Source organism: Mus pahari, chromosome 13 (assembly GCF_900095145.1).
Source record: "Mus pahari chromosome 13, PAHARI_EIJ_v1.1, whole genome shotgun sequence".
In the NCBI taxonomy this organism is placed as follows: domain Eukaryota; kingdom Metazoa; phylum Chordata; class Mammalia; order Rodentia; family Muridae; genus Mus; species Mus pahari.
In genome coordinates this window covers 55,127,247-55,148,798 of record NC_034602.1, presented here as the reverse complement: position 1 = coordinate 55,148,798, position 21,552 = coordinate 55,127,247, and the positions used below count along the sequence as shown (strand labels likewise).

Below are 21,552 nucleotides of genomic sequence, written 5' to 3'. Positions count from 1 at the left end.
TTTCATTTTATGTTGTTTTGACTTTATCATCATTAGTAGTAGTAGCAGTAGTCATCTTCATTGACTTATTGGTTCTTTGCCATTTTGGTTTTACGAAGTTTTGATTTTTTTGGAAGTAGAAAGCCAGGCACTGATATTTATCGCTCATCTCTCTCTCTCTCTCTCTCTCTCTCTCTCTCTCTCTCTCTCTCTCTCTCTCACACACACACACACACACACATACACACGGACAAGAAAAAAATCATAAAAACAAACAAACAAAAAACAAAAACCTAAACCTAAAAACAAAAACATCACAACTAAAATATATTTTTTTAAAAAAATGTAGGAAAACCGATACCTTTAAGAAAGTCAGGTTTTCAAACATGTAGGAAACATTGATTTGTACACAGCAGGCCCATGAATGTAAGCAATCGCAGAAGCCTGCTTGCCAGTGAAGTGGGTTCACAGCAGCTTAGAGTCTAATGTGAGATCTCACCGCTGGGTTTGGAAATTAACCCTTCACACACTTCTATTACCTCACTCTTTACCCCCTGACTCAGGCAGTTTATCGGAAAGGAAACGTTAATTTCTGCAGTCGGTTATATGGCAATAGTATAATGACGGCAACCAATCTCACTGCAGACATTAATTCTGGCTCAAATAGTTCTATGTCCCCTCGGGCAAGTGGCGTGGGCTCCTTAAGACCCATATTCTTCATCTGTAAACCTGGAATGAAGACTTTACCTTCTCCAGAGAGTTGCTGAATATATTTAGATATACTATATAAAGGAATGAGCCTGGAACCTGGCCCAAAGACCTCAATAAAAAGAGCCATCGTTATAACTATTTTTATTCCTATTAGCAACATATATAGTAATTATTACTCATAAGTGCATGCAAATTATGCTGCTCTCTTTGAGTCTCCACAAATGTGCTTTGAAAAAAATAACTCTTTGGAAGGCAAATATGGTCATAATTAGTTAAAATTGGAGCCTAAAACAACCTCAGTGAATTTGCCAATTATCAATGTCTTTATAAACATTTAGTTCCCAAACATGACACATCTGAATATTCATTCCTTTGCTCATTGAGTTAATGTTTCCGTGGTGCCTATTTAATGTATGTGGCGCACTAGTACCACTCTATAGGGTTTAGCAATGTAACAACTACTAAAAATGAGGTTTGATCTTAGCAAGTATTCCCTTCCCTAATCCTAAATGACCCATTTTGAAATTTAAAGTGTGATATTGCTGAGTGATATTTTCAAGACAAGGACACACTGTATGGCTATGTAAACCCTGGCTAGGAATCTCTTCGGTTTAAATTCACTAGGTCATGCTATGGGAACGGATATTGAAGTCTTTCACAATCAGACAGTGTATCTCACTAACCAGGCCAAAAATCTATGTAAAATAAATGACACCAGAAGCTACCCAAGTTTTCAATGCAATTCTGATTCAGAAAAGGGGGAGGAAAGCTGTATTGAGGACCTCGGGACAAATCTGAATTCATGTGGACCAGGCTAGGCTCACAGATAGTCCCTGGTTATTCAAGTGCTTACTTGAGCATTTCAGTGAAAGCAGTTTAAAAGAAGGCAATTATCCTTGGTGGCCTGGGTGGATAACATTCAAAAGAGCATTTTCCTGAAGAATTTAACTTTCAGTTTAAATTCAGTTTAACTGCACTCAGGAGGCAGAGGCAGGGGGATTTTTTTTTTGTGAGTTTAAGGCTAGCCTGGTCTATAGAATGGATCCAGGACAGCCAGGGCTCTGTTACACAAAGAAACCTTGTCTTGAGAAAAAAAGAAAAAAAGAAAAAAGAAAAAAGAAAAAAGGAAAAAGGAAAAAGGAAAAAGAAAAGAAAAAAAAAGAAAAAAAATAAAGCCATCAAGGAGAGACAGACTGCAAGATACCAGCAATGGTGGAGGCTGTGTTGGGGTCTGTATTATGCTTCATGGTCTGGTTTTGTGAATAAAGTTTAATTGGGACACAGACTAGGTCCATTCATTGATACGTATATGGTTGTTTCTACATTTCTTTTTTCTTGCTTTCAGCTTCGATTTAAAGGCATGTGCCACCACACCCTGTTTTCTACACTGCAACAGGAGTAGCTACAACAACCCTATAGGACCTGCGGACACTAAGACATTATCTATTATTATCTGTCTTGTACTTACCATCTTGTGGCCTGGGTAAGGACCGTGAGGGCTCAGTGAATTATCATTTTAGTATTTCTATGTCTGAAAGTTTTTAAAAATAAAAAGTTGGAAAAGACATCTTCTCCAACAAAATTACTTCTAAGATACTACCACCTAGGCTTGAAAGGTTATTGCTTCTGATTCATAGGTTAGATAATTCTATTAACAAATGAAATGTACAATATGAAGTCCATTAATAGTAATTTTACCTTAGCTGTGGTTTTATTGTCATTGCACGTTAATAGGTTGGTGTCCCCATGATATCACCACAGTTTCTAACTAGGCTACACATGGGAATTTTCACTTAACACTTGAACAGAACCAGGACGTCTCAGGAATGAGAGCCACAGCAGCGACACCATACCTGTTGCCAGGGGGAGCACACAGCTCTGCATAGTACTTGATTTTGGGTTCAGTCCCACTGGTCCGCATGGTGGCCACACCTCCATTAGCAAAGGTGAAGGTGATCATTTGGCTGCTCTTACTGGTAGGAAGAACCTAGGGATTAATTCATACAGGTCACACATTTAAACAGCGACAACCCATTCTGACCTAGTGAATTACTGTCCCACATAAGCAAGAAAACTAATAACCAGATGAGTACACTGGCCACAGAAGAACATCCCTTGGAAAACGAGAAGACTCAATCCCAGTAATTTGTGAATGTTAAGTAACTTCACAGTGTAGCTTTCCACTTCCACAGATCTATTGAAGTTATCAAAATTTTGTTCAAATTAAAACACCGTATTTCACAAGAAACTGAGATAATAATGTACTACAAAAGGTCATACCTCAAATGGAAACTTTGGCCAAAAAAAAAAAAGTTCCTAAGGAGATTTTTTTTTCCTGGTACCAAATTTCGATATTGTGGTGGTTTGAATATGCTTGGCCCAGGGAGTGGCACTATTAGGAAATGTGACCTTGTTGGAGAAAGTGTGTCAGTGTAGGGTGGGCTTTGAGACCCTTCTCCAAGCTGCCTGAGGACAGTTTTCTCCTGTCTGCCTTCAGAACACGATGTAGAACTTTTGGCTCCTCCAGCTCCATGTCTGCCTGGATGCTGCCATTTTTCCCGCCTTGATGATAATGGATTGAACCTCAGAAGCTGTAAGTCAGCCCCAATTAAATATTGTCCTTTATAAGAGTTGCCTCGGTCACAGTATCTCTTCACAGCAATGGAAACCGCAACTAAGACAAATATTTATAGTTAACTTCAGGACATCACTAAAGTTACCGTAAATGTGCTTTCCCTGGTGTAAACACGAGGGCAAAGAGGGAGAGAGGCCACAGCACTTAATGCGGAGGTTACTAGATCATGAAAGCCAGAAAACAGGCCTGGCTGTGGGTTCCCAGTATGGGTGGGAGGGGCAGAAACAGGAAACTGAGCCATTGTACTCTGCAGAAGCCCATCTGGCCTCAAGAACTAGAGGCATTAGGTGTGCCAAGGGTCGGTGTGAGGCAGGGGTGAAACATAGCAACAAGACTGTAAAGAAGCTACCAGATGCTCCAAGATCTTCCCTCCTAGCCTCTGGAATCAGAGACCCAGTTCTTCTCTGCCTGCCAGGGTTGCTTACATTCTCTAGAGCTTGAATGAGAACAGCTCAGAAACTAGGATCGCCAGTCACCATGGAGGGTATGGTGGATACACTTGACATCCCAGGCCATCCGCCTCTAGCCATGCCTCTAGGGATTCAATAAGCCACTTTATATTCCTTAGGAAAGCAGATGGACCAGCCCAAGGTCATCCAAAACCAAGGTCAATCTCAGAATAGTTGGCTTGCTTCTCAAGATCCCTGGAGTGAACTAGGTCATTTGTCAGCAGATAAATAACAAAGACAAAACAAGTAGAAAAACAAAACAAAACAAAACAAAAACCTCAACAACAAAAAACCGAACTCAGGGGAAATAAAGGCTACATGGATAAAAAATATTCTAGTTAAAAAAAAAATCTTTAAAAAAAGTACAGTATACACACACGGGGGGGGGGGGGAACCATCAATAGGATGCCATTCCGAAAAGAAAAATTGGGAATAAGAATTGAAATTAACAGTCAACAGGAACACCAAAAGTTAAAAATTAGAAAAACTCCTCAAAAGAAGAAGAGTAGGAAAAGAAGATAGAAATTAAGAAGAAAGGGCACCAGCCCTGGAGAGCAAGTGTCTACCTCAGGACTCTTCAAGAAAACAGCCAACGATCTCCCTTTCTTGACATCTCACCAAGAAAACTGAGACCTAGAGGAAATGACGTCATAGAGCAGAGGCCCAGCGTGATAAGCAGATTAGGTTGACACGTGCCTGCTGGGAGAGTGAGCGACACAGCACACTCAGGCTGAGGGCATTTCCTGATAAACTCAGGCCATGTGGACTCTGACCTAATCAATGGCTTAATGCATTGATAATATATTACTGTAGTAGAGTCCTGAGGTGTAGACCTGTGGAAGGTGTGAGTTATTGGAGGAAATGGGTCTCTGGGAACCTGACCTTGAGGTATATAGAACTTAGCCTTGCTGTATTCTTTCTGCTTCTTGTCCGTAAAGTGAGCAGAGTGAATGGCTTCCTTCTACCGTGTCCCTCTTTATCAGACTTCTACAGTGCTAAGAGCAATGGGGTCATGTGACCACCAACGGAACGGGTGAAGCAATAAACCTTTCCTCCTTTAAATTGCTTCTCTCCAGTATTTTGTTGCAGTGACAAAAAGTCTGTCACACATAAAAAATAACCACAACATTGAACAAAGAGAAATGCTAACCAACATACTGTGACAATTTAGAACACTGAGTTTAAAGAGATTTTTCTCATCGAGGGGACAAAGTCAGTTATACAGAATGATGAGGATGGTGTTAACGTCTTTGTATGCATCACACATCCATCACTAAAAAGACAAGTAGACCCTGAAGATAGGGCCTGGATACAGAACAGTAATGCTTTCAAACTCTGAGGCTGGGGAGTGTGAGAGAGAAAGGCAAGACATGTTCAGCCCTGATGGCCTCTCCAGATTTACTTCCACCATCCCAGAAAGCACTTAGAAGATGTGATGTAGGAAAAGAAAGACAGGAAGAAGCCATGAGTTCAGGAGTGAGGGTCTCAGTCTTGACAAATGGCATTCTGAGGAGGACAGCTGTGCACCCAATCCAGAGGATGATCCAGCTGCATGGAGGGGTGGAGGGAGACCAATGGGCACAGACAGGAGCCCACATAATAGCCGGGACCTGGGAGCAGTGAAAAATGCCACCGAGAGCTATTAGGGAGGACTAGTGACATTTGGCATAAAAATCCAGACAACCAAGATACCATCATATGCAAAACAAATAACCTTAACTGGTTATAGGAACGTAACTTTTCATGTACAAAGGGGAAGGCCTCTGAAGAAGCTACTGAGCAATGCAGGCCATGGTAATGGTTAACCATCATAATCAAGGCTCAGAGGCGATTCCTGACGCCAGGCACGGGGCTTCTGTATGTAGGAAGTCTATGCACGGACCACAAGACAGGAAAAAGTTCTATGGCAAGCAGCAGGAGAAACAACTGAGAGAAAAGATGGCTGGTGTCTTGGTGTGACAATAAGGTGTCACTTCACTATAATCCTTCTAATACCATTTATCTTTTATAAATATATTCTGTTTGTATGAAAAATTTCAAACAAAATACAAAAAGGTAAATATCAAGAAAGACATCTAAAACATCATCAGGGTATTCCTGCTGTTCACCTAACCAGGGCACAGCCGGCCCTATACTTCTGCTACCTCTGGCTCTAAGGGAGATCCTGATGCAAACATCTGCAGTTGGGCTACATGCAACCGGAGAACAAGGCCAGATGCATCAGAAAGCCACTCAACAGTGGTTTCTCCCAGAGTGAACCAGTCTCGAGTCATCTGGAATCTTATTAGACATGCGAATTCTTCATTCTTAGCTCCGAGCTATGCAATGAGAAACTCCAGGGTGGCTTGCAGCACTATTTGCTTGTGACAGGATGTCATAATAGCCCAAGCTGGCCTCAAACTCAGACTTATGATGCTCCTGTCTTGTTCTCCCAAGTATAGGAATTTAAAGATTTACAGGTATGTGTCATCATATCCGACTAATTCTGGTTAGTCACCTGTCCTCTTGGTGTGGGTGAATCAGATGCTCTCTGGAGTTGACGCGTTCTGGTGAAGAGAAAAAGCTGGGTCCAGAGTCAAAAGGCCTCTCCCCCACCTGGACCCTGACCAGTCACTGCCCTTCTGAGTCACAATTTCTTTGCCTGTGGGAGGATGGCTTGGGATGTCATTCGTCATCAAATGACTTGTGAGATCACTTGCATTTCTAACTCATGGTTTCTAGTTTTCCTACAAATCTTATTTTATTTGTTTATTCTTTTTCTGATGCTAAGGGCCTAACCCAAGGCCTTGTCATATGCCAAACAAACAGCCTACCCCTGAGCTATACACCTCCAATCTGAATTTTCAATCAACCATGGAAATAAAGGAATCTCTTCAAATGGTAGGCAACGGTGAACACAGAATAAATTAGTTGATAGCAGTAAATGTGACTTACAGCTTTCTTGTCAGGCTGACTATCATCATAGCCAGTTGTAAGGTCCCTGATAGCAGAGATTTCAAACTTGCCGCACGTTTTGGGATAATTACTCTTCCCGTCGTAGTTTCTCAGGTTTCCGAATAATTTTTGAATTGTGCCCTGATCATGGCAGATAAAGTATGAAGCCGTGGTAATATGATAGCCGTACCTATAAAAAGAAACCATGAATGTAAGCAAAAATGAGCCACAAAAATTCTGCAGAATGTATGGTAAGATGTGTGCCAACTAGCTCCCTCTAAAGTGAGTGAGACAGGGAGCCCTAACCAACTTCAAAAGGATAAGTTAACGTTAAAGAAGAAGCTGGGGCTGGCATGATGGTTCCGTGGGTAAGGGTGATTGCTGCCAAGCATAGCAACCGTAGTTGATCCCTGGAACACACATAATAGAAGGAGAGAACAAAATTCCTCAGTTGTCCACTGACTTCCACGTGTTTGGTGGCATGTGTGTACCCACTCATTCTCCGCACCCTCATGGTGGTTCACACACATCATAGCAATGTCAGGGGACCCGATGACCTCTTCTCGCCCTTGCAGGCACCAGGCATACACACAGTGCACAGAGACATGCAGTTGAAACACCCATACACGTAAAATAAAGGTGAATACATTTTAAAAGAAGATGAAAAAGAGGTCCAGGGCAGAAGACAGAGCTCAGCCTGTGAAGCGCTTGCCTTACAGGCATGAGAACCCAGGAAATCGCTAGAAGCCAGATACAAAGAGATGGGTATGGAGGTGTGTGCCTATAGAGACTGAGACAGGCAGATGCCTGAGGTTTGATGCCAGCCAGCCATGCCTCCTTGTCAAACTCCAGGCTAAGGACAGAGCAGTGTCAATAAGATGGATGGCGTCTAAGGAACGCAAGCTGAACAACATGCACACACGGTGAGAGTCTGAATCAGTAAGTGTCTTCTCCATCAGCCTGCACAGGTTAAGTTATGGCTTTACAAAGCACAGCCATGCTGCATGGTTACTGTCCGTGTCACCTGCACATCTTCCACATCACACAAGCAGAGTGCGGTTCTGCAAGGACTGATCCCAACATCTAATCTCTATTACAACACTGACAACTTAAATTCACACTCTTCAATAAGCCATTTGCACAACGTGCCTGTGTGCTAGAATGCACGCAGCTGCACATGGCCATTTACTAATTAGTGGTGACGCATAGAATGGAAAAGGTGAATCTTCGATTTCCTAAGAAACGGAACATGTCACCAGGGTAAGAACACTTGAAATATGACCAATATCCCTTTGATAGTCCATAAACACTTACTCCACATAGATGGCCTTTAGCTGCTGAGATAAAGACAAATTCTTGGTTGCTAGAAAGCTCGCCAGCTCTGCACAAATAACAGCGGCACTGACACCGTCCTTGTCCAGGACAAAGGGACAGCACATATATCCTGCAGAGAAAGCAGTAGACACACAGGCTTAGGAGTGGATTTCATTCCAGCATTAGAACAGGCCACATGAGTGCAGGCCTACTGGTTATTGCATGTTAAGATCAAGTCTGGACCACATACACATTTTTCGTTTATCCTTGTGTTTGAGAACTTAGACCTGTGTGTGGTTCCATACCACAATGCATATTGTATCTGCTTTACACACAGAAGGTCTGGGTTTGAGCCCCCAGTGAACCATAGTATGATTAGCTTACATAGAGCTGAGTGGTGATATATGTCTGCAATTCTAGCATTTGGGAGATGGAGGCAAGAAATCAGGAGTTCTGGGTTATGTAAGCTCGTATTTCAAAAAACACAACAATTTAGCCCGGTGCCTTGAATATAGGAGCCTTGAGGACATCCACATTGAATGGCATGTGTGCAGGGACCCCTGCTGGCAAGTGGTGTTCATTGACTAGATTTATCACCACAGCTCCAGCTCAGAGACCATAGCTCTGCTTGTTCCAGTCATTCCCCACCTCTTTCTTCTCTGATACCTGGTGGTACTTGGAAGTTACAGGATTCATCCTGATGGCTGGCCCCTACCCTATTTTGTGAGGTCACTAATTGGTGCTGTTGGAGGCTAAGGCCCTTATCATATATTTCAGAGCCACTCAGTAACATTTATAATTAGCACTTGATAAACAATGTCTCCTTAACAAAAGCCAAGGCAAGACAGCTCTGAAAACCTAACAACCGGGAAGCATCAGTGGTTGCCATCCCTCTGTAATGAGTTGGTCAAACGAAACGAGTGTCTCTTCGCTTTAAGAGTACACAGAGGGCTGGAGATAGATGGCTCAGCAGTTAAGAGCACTGACTGCTCTTCCGGAGGTCCTGAGTTCAATTCCCAGCAACCACACAGTGGCTCACAACCATCTGTAATGAAATCTGATGCTCTCTCTGGTGTATCTGAAGACAGCTACAGTGTACTTATTTATAACAATAAATAAATCTTAAAAAAAAAAAAAAAGGAGTACACAGAACAAAGAGTAATTTACTAAGTTAGCCGCTATGAACATGTTTGCACAAACAACAAAATGTCCTCTGCTCACGCCTTGCTTTCCTTTCCTCTATTATATACACTGACTGGTAGTTTAGGATAAGAGCTTTTCAGTAATTCTGGTTGGACTTTCAGTGTCCTTGCCTATGTCCGTGACTGTGACAACATGGGACCACAGAGTTGCCTTCTGCTCCCTGGGCACTCTCAGCATACATGTTAGACTTTATCAGTGATTGAGAAGCAGAAAGGGAAAAGGACGGCCTTGACTATTCTGTAGGGACGGTGGAAGAGAAAGTTCATTGAAGATATGAGAGAGAACGTAGCCAGAGGCAGAGACCCTTGGGAGAGTCCAGAGTGAACACAGCCGGGAGCCAGGCCATGTGAGGAGACAGGGGAAGGAAGAGGGGGGAGTCAGGAGAATAAAGGGTAGACAGAAAGAGTGGGTAAACCAAAATAGCTGGATTATATAGGGAACAGCAGCTGGGGGGAGGGCAGCCCAGCCCCTTGGCTTAGAGAAATTTAGGGTAGGGGACAGGTAGGGACTGAAGGTTACTGGGAGAACCTGGTGGCCAGCCTCTGCTTTGACGTGCTCTGTAGGCATCTCAGCTGTTCACTCGTCCTGTTATGAGACCCAACAGCCAGCTCCCCAGATGTGTGGATTCTTGCATTGCCAATGGCCCTGTGCAGAAGGCCACCACCATCAGTTATCTGTGGACGGCCCAATTATTTGCATGCTGTTTTTGTTGTTGTTGTTGTTGAAAAGATATGAGATTCCAACTTTAGAGTAGAATAGTTCAACACTTGAGCCAAACAAGAGAAGCAAGGTAAACTGTGTGCTCCCATTTTATTGGGATCTTTTGAACGCCAATTCAAATATTGATCTCATTTGTTTCTTATATATAATATATAATGTATAATTTAATATATAACATATATTGTTTAATACACACACACACACACACACACACACACACACACACACACTGTAAACCTCATGATTGCTTCTTACCAATAGCTTCTTCAAATGCAAATAGGACTGTCTTCCCCTGGTCTACTAGCTGTTTGGCTCTGTTTCCCATCCACTTGAAGCCAGTTAAGGTTTCCTAAACAGATAACACAAAAGAGGTAAGAAACATTTAGGGGCAGGAGGATGAAGCTCAACTGGTAGAGCGCTTGCCTAGCCCTCAGTTCAACCCCTGCTACCACATACACTGGGTGTGGTGGTATGTGCCTATAATCCCAGCCATGGGCAGGTGCAGTAGAAGGATCAGAAGTTCAAGGTCATCCTTGGCTATATATGATGCTCAAGGCCAGCCTGGGCTATATGAAACCCTGTCTCAAAATAGAAAAGGAAAAGAGAAAGAAGTTGGTAGAATGTCCTAGGAGTCAGGGAAGTCCAAGGTCTACAAACAGACGCCTTACCTCGAAATGAAAGCCTTCCTTTAAGGCTATGGCCCGCAAGATTTTGGAGGAAACGGTGCTGGACAGCATGTATGTGTCTTTGAGGTTGCTTTGATCTTGGTTCTTTTCTTTCCAGGAGGTGAAGAGCCACCATCCCAGCAGGGCCCCCAGCTCGTTGCCTGAGAACACTCTCCACTCACCGCTGCAAGGAAACAGGCCCTGTATGTCAGCCACCTTTATTTAGGAATGCATGCAAGTCCCTGAGCTAGGCAGGAAAAGCTCAGCGTGCTTGCTATAAAACTGTTCCTGGCTTTAAATAACTGGGCTGAGCTGGATGTACTGGCACTCGGGAGGCAAGAGACAGGCAGATCTCTGTGAGTTTGAGGCCAGCTTGGTCTACAAAGTGAGTTCCAGGATAGCCAGGGCTACACAGAGAAACTCTGTCTCAAAAAAAAAAAAAAAAAAAGAAAGAAGAAAGAAAAAATTAACTGGGCTGAAATGGACCTACACCATCACAAGTATCTGAGAAACTTTTATGTATCAGCCAATGCTTCCAGACAAACATTAACATCTTTGAAGATGGTCTAGAGTTAGATGATACAGGATGGGTTGATTTCCATCTTTGGCAAAGGCTGTGGTTTGAAGCTGTACCAGGCACTCTTATTATCCTTGGCGTAGACCACATGGTCCTACTTGTCTTAAGCATTACATCACTGCCTGTCTGTTCCCCCTAAATTCAACACTGCCTTGGAGGTCTCGTGCTTTATTAAATCCACTGGCAGACCCTGAACTGAAAAGCCAGCATCATGCCAAGAACTTTGCCTTCTGGGGCATGGAGACCTTCGTGTATTAAGTTCAATGATGATGTGAGGGTGTCACAAAGAGTCACTTCCAATCCCAGCACACACTCGATTGCTTTGCTCTCTGTTGCACACTCAAGGATATGTCGCCCCCCCCCCCCCGCCCTTAGGATCAGCAAATTGTCCCAGGAGAGGAATCCACCCGAGGTTTTGTTGGAAGAACAAATAGAATTAGACAGAAAACTTCCCATTCGGACTCAACCTCCCCACAAGTACAGAACTGCTAAAGACGGCATTCTGTGTATTTTTCATGACACAGATAAACAAAGTCAACGTCACCTGTCTTGTTTCTCAGCCACAGCGAGCCTGTCGGCGTCTGGGTCATTGGCTAGGACGATTTTGGCCTTGATTTTGTCAGCCAATGCAAAAGATAAAGTCTGAAAGTGAGATCAGAAAATAAAAGATTACTTAAGGACAACATGAAGTACACTGTAGTCTTTAAGATTTGCATATTCTTCTGAGCTAAAAAGGCTTTTCCCCAAAAGGCAGGGTTTTTGTTGTTGTTGTTTTGTTTTCTGCCTTTTTTTTTTTCCTTCCTGGATCTGGGCTTGCTTAGCCAGATTGTACTTCACCTTCCTAAACTGTAGGTCGGATGCCGAGAGTTCCAGTGACCACACAGAGCTGTGGCAACCTTGTGGCTAGACTGGTATTTCTAGGCACTGTGTTATATTTGGCCACACAAACCAGACCAAACCACACAACTCTTACAGTATCATTATTATCCAAAGTTTCAAAATGGTATGTGAGCCACACTGCAAATAATACTCTTTAACAAGAAAGTATAAAATTAAAAGTATGGAAAAACCTCTCCATCCTATTATCAATACATTTTGGCAATAGAGAAACTGTCAATGGATATTTAATTTAATTTAGACTTTAGCTCTTATTTCCTCACGAAAGATGCCAAGTCTGAAAGCTCCTTTAAGAAATTAGTGACCATCCAACACACATATTTACAGAGCTGTAATTCATTTTTCCCCCAGCACAACAAAACCCCATTAAAAAAAAACAAAACAAAAACCACAATATACTTGAGAGCCATGGCTCAGACTTTAAAAGGCAGAGTCCATTATTTAATAAAAGTAGGTTACCAAGACACCTTTGCCCTCCTCAGGATTCGGGTATTTGACAGTTGGAAACTCGGGATCCGGATCTTTCTGTTGGGGAACAGCTTCAGGAGGAGCGAGGTCAAAAGCCTTGAAGGCCGACTGCACAAACTCATGGCCCACACCATGGACAGAGGTGTGCACGAACTTCACCTTGCTCTCCCTGTTCACCGTCCTAGAGCAAGACAAAACGGAAAAATGACAAAGGATATAAACAAGGCTCTCTAGAGGAAGTGTTCAGAAAATACTGTGCACTGGGGCACTTAATCCTATAAGGAAGATGCTTCAGTGTGTGTGGCCGGTACAGTTGGGAGCCTTTGGAAGACCTAAGTTATGCCCTCCACACAGAATCTCCGATGACGTGAAAGATTCATTATTACCAAATGCAAACACAAAAGTTCAGAAAGCAGAATGTTTTTTTCTTATAATCTTGGTACAAAGTCTTTGAAAGTATGAATAAAAGCCACAAACCTAAAATTGAAAGACAACTAAATATTAACAAAATTGTTTAAAAGCTTCCACAAAATGTTTCAATAAAAAAAATGTCAAAAGTAACAACAGGGGGAAGAGTGGACACTTGAAAGAAACAAGACTTCATTTTTCTAAAGAAAGAAAGAAGTTTGCTAAATCCAACAGACAAGCAAATACACAGAAAAGATAAATATAGATCAAATTTTCTGAGTTCGAGGCCAGCCTGGTCTATAGAGTGAGTTCCAGAGAAATCCTGTCTCAACAAACCAAATATATATATATATATATATATATATATATATATATATATATATATATATATATCAAATAAGCATGAAAAAAAGTTTTTCATAACTAAGGGTGTAAATGAAAGTGAGATTTTATGCTTTTCTAACAAATGGGGGAGAAATGATAAATCTGATAATATGGAGCAGAAGGTCAAACATGGGGTTCTATGTTATTATTGCAGACTGCAGGTGGGGGTACCCACCACTCTAATGTTCTCACTGGGCAGCTTGCTGATCACCCTCAACCTTGACAATGCATGTGCTATATTCTGCAAGAGGGCTATTTGACATGCGCAAGTGACTGTTGCTTGCTACTTGCCGTGATACAAAACTAACCAGCATCCAGTCAACTCTCCCTGTTTGTGAAACTGAAAGCTCACAGATGTTTGCATTCCCTACCAGCGGGAGGAAAATGTTAGCCTGTTTTAGATATTTCTTTTGTAGAGAAAAAAAAAAATCCAATGACCTGAGAACTCAGATCCCTCTATCCCATGGCCCAGGGAGACTCTAAGCCTGTGTGGTTTCTCCCTTAGATGGGATTAGAGTCTCTACTCTGCACCAGAGGAGCCAGACCCAAGCTATAACAAACACAGCCATCAGGCAACTGGAAACTGAAGTTCAGTTTCAGAGAGGCAATGAGCAGTAGCGGAACCTAAACTCTCCTGCTCAGTACCGACTGTGACCACCAAGTTTGCCCACAGGCACCATAGCACTGCATGACCACAGTTGGGTACTGGGCATTATAACTCAAGTCCCCACACTTAGGTAGCAAGTGCTCTTGCCCACTGAACCATCTTCCCAGCCCTGGAAGATTTTTTGTTTTTGTTTTTGTTTTCCAAGACAGGGTTTCTCTGTGTAGCCCTGGCTGTCCTGGAACTCACTCTGTAGACCAGGCTGGCCTTGAACTCAGAAATCCNCCTGCCTCTGCCTCCCAAGTGCTGGAAGTATTTTTTAAATACACATATATACATATAGTTATAACCACACAAGCATATATATAGACACAGCTACAACTGTATATGTATAAGTTTACAACACTTCAAACTTAGCCCACTGTGGGTTGGCCACCTGATTTTGTAAACAAAGCCACCTCAGTGTCACTTGTGCCACTTGTACACTAGAATAGCACCTCTATTCTAGGGGGTGGAGTCAGGCTCCACATAGCCAGCAATGCCATGAAGATTTGTTACCGGTTCCTTTAGGAAAAAGTGGCCCGCTCTGCTGCTGTCCCATACAAATGCAGCTAACTGTGTATGCACCAGGCAGAGGGGATCGAATCAAAACCCAGACACGGATAGAATTCGGCGGAATCACATTAGCTAAAGTGAAGCCATGGCTCAGTTACCTGTGAAAACAGTATTTTTTAAGGTCTTCGAAGTAGTCATTACTGATGGTTGCGCTGGGGTTGTGAAGAAGGGGACTACTGTCAACCAAAGACTCCTCCCAAGCCTGAGGCCAGGGCTCGAGATTTTCCTCGATGGCCTGAGAGATGCCCCGATCGTGTGGAGAGATGATCTGAGCTCCGTTGTCCCAGTAGACCTAGAGAAGCCAGGAATGCATCCAGCAGGCTCAGGATGCCGAGCACCCACTCCCAAACAGCCCAGGAGTGGGGTTCCACCGTGAGAGGAGTGGGTGAGTGTGGGGGTTGGGGGAGGTCGGGAGGAGGGCGGGTACCTTATAGCCATTGTCCTGCTTTGGATTGTGCGAGGCAGTGATCATGATTCCGGCACAGAGTTTCAGGTGTGACACCGTGTAAGGCTAAACAGAGCAGGAGACTGTCCTTAAGGAACATTAGGCAGAGCAGAAATGCCTACTGTACGTTGTTTGGAGCCATTCATCCTCCTGTATCACCCTAATACCATGACAGGCCACTCAGCATCTCCTGTCAGTACCATGCAGTATCGCCCCCGTCTGTGGCTTTGCCTGGTTCTGCTTCAGTGACCCGTGGTCCAGGATGAAGAGTATGTGTCTTAGCTCTTTCAGCAGGGCCCACACTCATATAACTTCCTGACAGGATACTGCTACAACTCTTCCGTTTTATTATTAGTTACTGCTGTTAGTCTTTTATATCCTCGACCCATGAATTAAGCACTCATTGGCCACAAACTGCTTGACCTTCTATATTGTCTGTAGCCCTCTGACAAATACTTAGAAAGGAAACGGTTACTTACCACAAAGGGGGTTGGAGTTATATCAGAGAAGAGGTATACAGGAACCCCCTGGCTGATAAATGCAGTTGCAGCAAGCCGGGCAAACCTAGAAATGCAGAAACGGACAAAAAGGAGATTGTCGGGGTCAGGGCTTCCGGTGGCAGTGAGAAACTGAACGAGCTGGGGTGGAACCCAAGGCTTCATGTGTGCTAGGCAAACCCTCCATTAACAGAGCTGCAGCCCCCTCTCCTCTTTTGTTTAGGATAAAGGCCTGAGGTCACCTTGTCACACATCCAAGGCCACTGAGCACAAAAGCCAGGCCTGTCTTAAAGTCTTTCAGTTCTGTCCATCTTCCCATTCCAGCTCACGTGTCCTCAAGGATATTGATAATGCATAGGACAGTCCCACAACAAAGAATGGTCCAGCCACTGTGACATCATGTGTCACTAGGCAGAGGGTTAGGAGCCCCGATTTACCCTGTCACAATTCAGTACACACCTCATGCGGACTCTGATTAGGCGTGGTTTTATTTAAATATAAGACGTGTCCTTATGCACGTGTGCATAGCAGACGCAGGAACCACAAGCCCACAAAGAACTGGTAAATGCCAGTCACTTCAAGCAAATGCCATGGCTCCAGGATCAGAGCAAGGCTGTCCTTTAACCAACAGTGTTAAGCTATCTGAAAAGCACAGTAGCATCAGCTGTGACAGGTCTAAGCCAGGGTTTACAGTATATGGGAACCAAGCCTGGTGGCGAGCACCTGTAACCCCGCACTCTATGAGATGGAGAGAAGAGAATCATGAATTCAGTACCGGTGTGGGCTGTATAGTGAGAGCTGGTCTCAGAATTGACAAGATAAAGCAGGGGAAGCTGTACACAGGCCTTACACAAGCCATGTGCCTTTTTATATAGGTGACTCATACAGTGGAGGGTGTCTTAGAAAAGGTCTCTGGTGGATACTGAGGGCCGATTTTAAATGTTTTCGACACTGTTTGGGGGATTCAAATGGTAAACACCGGATCACCATTCAACAACCGCTGCCCCTACTGCTGGCACTATCTATCTTCAGTTTCACCAGCTTCAGCGTCACGTGACCACAGGTAACCTGGAGTCCTGGTTGATCTGGGACTGTTACAAAGCTACACCCCGACAAAGGTGTCTGTCAGGAAAGGAAGAGGCAATGATGCCTATAGATAGCAGAGGAGAATTACGTGGAAGCGAGTGAGACTCCAGTTCAGACAATTTTTCCCCTATCATTTTTGTTTGTTTGTTTTTTGAGACAAGGTCTTTCTGTGTATCCTACTTCCTATGTAGCCGAGGCTGCCCTTGAACTCAAGAAGTCCCTTCTGCTCTGTTTCCTGAGTGCTGGGATTAAAGGCCCAGGCTAACCTGTCGTTTTTGGGGGTATGGGGTGGGAGCGGAGTTCAACTCAGGGTTTAGCCCTGACTATCCTGGAACTTGCTTTGAAGACCAAGCTGGCCTCAAACTCACAGAGATCTGCCTGCCTCTGCTTCCCCAGGGCTGGGATTGCCCGGCCCTAACTCATTACGTTTAACAGTTAAGTAATTATGAGTTTAAAGTCAAGTCATTGAAAAAAAAAATCAAGGGGCTGGAGAGACCGGTCAGCGGTTAAGAATATGTACTATTCTTACAAAGGCTTGCAACTGCCTATAACCCCAGCTAGAGGGAATCCAATACCTCTGGCCTCTATGGGCACCTGAACCCATAGACAAATATCCACGTGAACACACACATATTCACATAATTTAAAAAATGTTTTTTTTAAAAGTCAAACTATTGAAATGATGATTCAAAATAAAAGCATAAAAGAAATTATGAAAAAAAAATCCTTTCCTGAAAAATGTCTCCAGGTTTCATTCCAAAGCACCCCCAAACCTAAATACCTCCGGCTGCTGCCTCCACTGGCGGGGTGAGCTCTCGCATCGAAGCTGATCACCACGCCCCTCTGCTTCAGGTCACTGAACTGCTTTTCCAGGTACCTGCAAAATCCCTGAAAGTGGCCCAGGGAGTAAAAGCACATATTTCAAACATATGATAGAAGAATCAGCCCCAAATTATATTTTTCCCCATTTTCACAAGACAATATCTTTGACATAGGGTTGGGGACCAGCGATTATGCAAACTGAATGGTTAGATGAAAACAGTTTTTTGGACTAAGTCAGATGCTGTGCTGAATTTAATATCTCCAGGTCCAGACTAACTTGCTCAAAATCTCCTTCTTATGATGGGAACACAGAGAACAGCAAGAACCTACTCAGTTTCAGACCTAATGAGCCGCAGAGCATGGCTTGTACCCAGGACTGGTGACAGGTGGATCAGTGTAGGGTGTAAGGTATATATATATATATATATATATATATATATATATATATATATATGCCTCTGAGGCCAGAAAATGTATTTGAACTCTATTCTGCCACCATCGAGGAAGAGACAAATTTTTCTATTTTTCTCTAGTTTCCACGTCTATATATTGTAACACCAATAATATGTACTATGTAGAGCTTTTGTAAGGCTTAAATGAGCTATAAAACAGAAAGGTGAGGCTGGTTAGTAGCATGCTTGCCTTGTGAGCCCGAGGACATGCATTTGATACCCAGAGGCCAACTTAAAAAAAAAAAAAAAGTTAGGTATGGTGGCACAAGCTTGCAATCCCAGTATTGGAGAGATGGAGACCACTCCTACAGCTACCCTAGCTAGCCAGCCTTGCCTACTTGGTGAGTTCTAGGCCAGCAAGAGACCCTGTCTCAAAAGGAAAAAATGAACAGTGCCTGAGAAATAAACACGGAGGTTATATTCTGGTCTCCAGATGTGCACGTGCTTGAATGGTCATTTCCTGAAAGACCTTATCCCTTGCTTCCAGCCTAGAGTGAGCGGGCACTTCTGACATTTCTCTCTGCTCTGTGACATCAGTTAGAGAAAGCCAATGGATTTTATACAGTCTTGACTATTAACTGATGAAAGTCTGTTTGGTTTGTTTGTTTCGGATACTATTTACCAGAAGTCTAAAGGATGCTGGAATTCATCCATTTATAGGGTAAAATTTGCTATACAAATCAAACACGAATTTTGGGGCTATCACTACCTGCCCCAAGCTGGTGGAACATCCCGTCCCTGTATCTCAGGGGCCAAAGAGCATCACATCGGTCTCAGACACAAGAGAGCAGTGAAGTTGGAATCTAAACAATCCAGACACTGGACATTATCAGAGAGTTCACTATTGACTGGGCAATAGTGATGTGACCTAATCCTTACTGCACTCTGACTAAAGGAAATCTTATACATAATGAAGTATACCTACAATTTTTGGTAGAGAGATACATCAATTTCGATTGTTTCTTTTCCTTTGGCAAACACATAGCATCCAGCACACCTTCCAAAAGTGATAATGAAATAAGGATGTATGCATTGGTTTTGTAGGAATTCAGACGCTTGACTCTTCACATCTTACAATGGTGACATTATACCTGACTCTACAGGTCAGCCTTTGAGCTGTGACCTCAATGTGTCAGGGAGCAAAAAGCATATAGCTCAAGTCCAGATTCTTGTACTCCTAAATTTTCTAGAAACTTCTGGGTCCTGTTAAGGATGAGGTCCAGAAAATAGTTGAGGGAAAGAAGGTTTTTAGAATTAAAATGCTACTATAAACAAAACAAAAACTTGCATGACTTCAAAATATGTAACTAAAAAGCTAAAAAAAAAAAAGATGGGTTTGGGATGAAACTAAGAAAGCCATCTTTTAGAAATTACTTTTTAATTATACCCACACATGTGTTTCTGAGTGTACACCACATGTGTGCAGGGGTGGGAAGAGGATGTCTGACCCCCTGGAGCCTATAGGTGGCTATAAGCCACTGGGTATGGTTTCTGAGGACCAAACTCAAATCCTCTGTAAGCGCAGCAAGTATTCTTAGCCACTGAGCCATCTCTCAAGCCCCTTTCCTTATTATTTTAAATTATGTATGTGTGTGAGCCTGTGTATGGGTATGTGCATGGGTATATATGGGTATACAGGTGCTCGTGGAAGCCAGAAGAGGGTACCAGGTCCTCTGGAGGTAGAATTACAAGCAGTGTGAATCACCTGACACATGTGCTGCGAACCAAACTGGGGTCCTCAACGAGAGCAGCCTGGGCTCTTCACTGCTGAGCCATCTCTCCAGCACCCGGAAACCAACTTTAAATGAGACTAGCCCTGAGTTAGTTAGAACGGACTATTTCATAGGCTAGTGAGTTCTTAGCGGCCGATGTGTCCAGGTTAAATTAAGTACTCTCCGGTAATCACAAACAGAGCATTAAAAAAGACGTGAATTAATTGTCATGAGAAATCATAACCTCTACCGTTGAGGCAAATAGTAGAGGAGTTTTCCTCCAGTCTCCGGCCTACTTCTTTGAGATGGTCTTCACTCACATGCACCTGCGCCTCAACTAAAGTGGGGCAGTTTTAAGGTGCCACTAGGCTTGCCCTTCATACCCAAAGGAGCAGCAGCAAGAGTGCCAACGCCCCAGTAAAGGGGAGAACAGGGACGTGACCGACCAAGCTGCATGCCAGTGTTCCATCAGGGAAAGCCACCCACACTGGAGTGGCAGCTGGAGTGGCAGCCGGAGCGGGCCATTCCGGAAGTCCTCTCTCCTTCACTTCTGGGATGGCCCCTAAGATGCTAAAGTTCCATCTGTTGCTTTCCTGAAATGTTCTCCGCCCTGAGAGAACATCCTCGTGTCCCACAGGAAGCATCACTCTAGAGTAGAGGGTTTCTAAGGACCACGCCAGTGGGTGGATGATGGAATCAGATCACTCCCCACTGTGGTTTCAAAGAACTCCTGGGCTGGAGAGATGGCTCAGAGGTTAAGAGCACTGACTGCTCTTCCAGAGGTCCTGAACTCAGTTCCCAGCAATTTCATGGTGGCTCACTACCATCTGTAATGGGATCCAATACCCTCTTTTGGTGTGTCTGAAGACAGCAACAGTGTACTTGTATATATAAAATAAATAAATCTTAAAAAAAAAAAAACAAAAAACTCCTAATTACGTGCATTCCTGAGGCCCACTCTCAGAAGAATTTGGTTGTTCTAGCAGAAGAGTGGGCCACGGTGGCCTATGAATTTACTTAAGCCTAATTTCTCCATTTCAGGAACTTAGATAGAGTTGAATAAAGGGGAAAAGGTTCAAGGTTAATCTTCAATCCAGAGAAGCCCCACACCTCACAGTAGGTGTGACAAACTGGATTATCCAAATAAAGTCATAGCGATATATACCCCCACCAGGTGACACTGACACTGACCTTCTCTTTAGACAGACAGAACTCAGTGGGGATTAGTTACTTTGTTTGGGTCACAGCTCATTTATAAACGCCAATACAGACTCCGGCCGGCATATTCGTGTTCATATTCCCTGCCATCACTTTAGTCAACGAGTCTGTATAAGAACAAAATCTTCACAAGGGCATCTGTCTTTGTCATATCCATTCACCATGCCTGACACACAGTGGGCATTCAATAAACTTGTTGCATGGCTGGCTGGGCGGATAGAAGGCTGATGAATTTTAAATAAGGACTGCATACGCCTCATTTTGTAGATTAAATGGTGGGCACTTTCTCTCTTTCATCAGATCCAAAGACATATGCATAACTAAAACAAATGAAATCTATCAGGACTCAGGGAGATACCCCAGGAGTAACCAGCACTGACAGACGCATGGTACCTGTGTCGTCTGGATGATGGTCAGGTCATTCATCCGAGAAGTCCCTGCGCCCATAGGCGCTCGAAGGCCAGCTGTCCCAAACTCCATCCGGGCCCCAAAGCATTTCTGTAGCTCTTCTTTATTACCTTCAGCAATGAGTTGTTTCACTGACTCTGAGGTTAAAGGGTTCTGAAAGACAGACATGGATGTACCAGGTACAGCTTGGTTAAAAGAAAGACAGAAAATCTGCAAGGTAGACCATGCCCTCAACACACACACACACACACACACACACACACACACACAGAGACACACACACACAGAGAGAGAGACACACACATACACAGACACACACAGACACACACAGACACAGACACACACACAC

The 21,552-nt window shown here is 43.5% G+C and overlaps 1 protein-coding gene across 1 annotated transcript in view; it reads right to left on the bottom strand.

Annotated features, from left to right (window-relative positions):
* Pgm2 (phosphoglucomutase 2) overlaps positions 1-21,552 on the bottom strand; it is a 28,822-nt gene that overhangs the window by 2,972 nt on the left and 4,298 nt on the right. Inside the window, exons 2-13 of the mRNA XM_021210660.2 lie at positions 21,189-21,356; positions 17,373-17,479; positions 15,488-15,572; positions 14,991-15,074; positions 14,662-14,855; positions 12,544-12,733; positions 11,732-11,829; positions 10,614-10,794; positions 10,201-10,294; positions 8,023-8,152; positions 6,709-6,898; positions 2,544-2,677 (exon numbers count right to left, since the gene is read on the bottom strand). Coding sequence (XP_021066319.1) covers positions 2,544-2,677; positions 6,709-6,898; positions 8,023-8,152; positions 10,201-10,294; positions 10,614-10,794; positions 11,732-11,829; positions 12,544-12,733; positions 14,662-14,855; positions 14,991-15,074; positions 15,488-15,572; positions 17,373-17,479; positions 21,189-21,356 — 1,655 coding nt within the window. The remainder of the gene's footprint in view (positions 1-2,543; positions 2,678-6,708; positions 6,899-8,022; positions 8,153-10,200; positions 10,295-10,613; positions 10,795-11,731; positions 11,830-12,543; positions 12,734-14,661; positions 14,856-14,990; positions 15,075-15,487; positions 15,573-17,372; positions 17,480-21,188; positions 21,357-21,552) is intronic.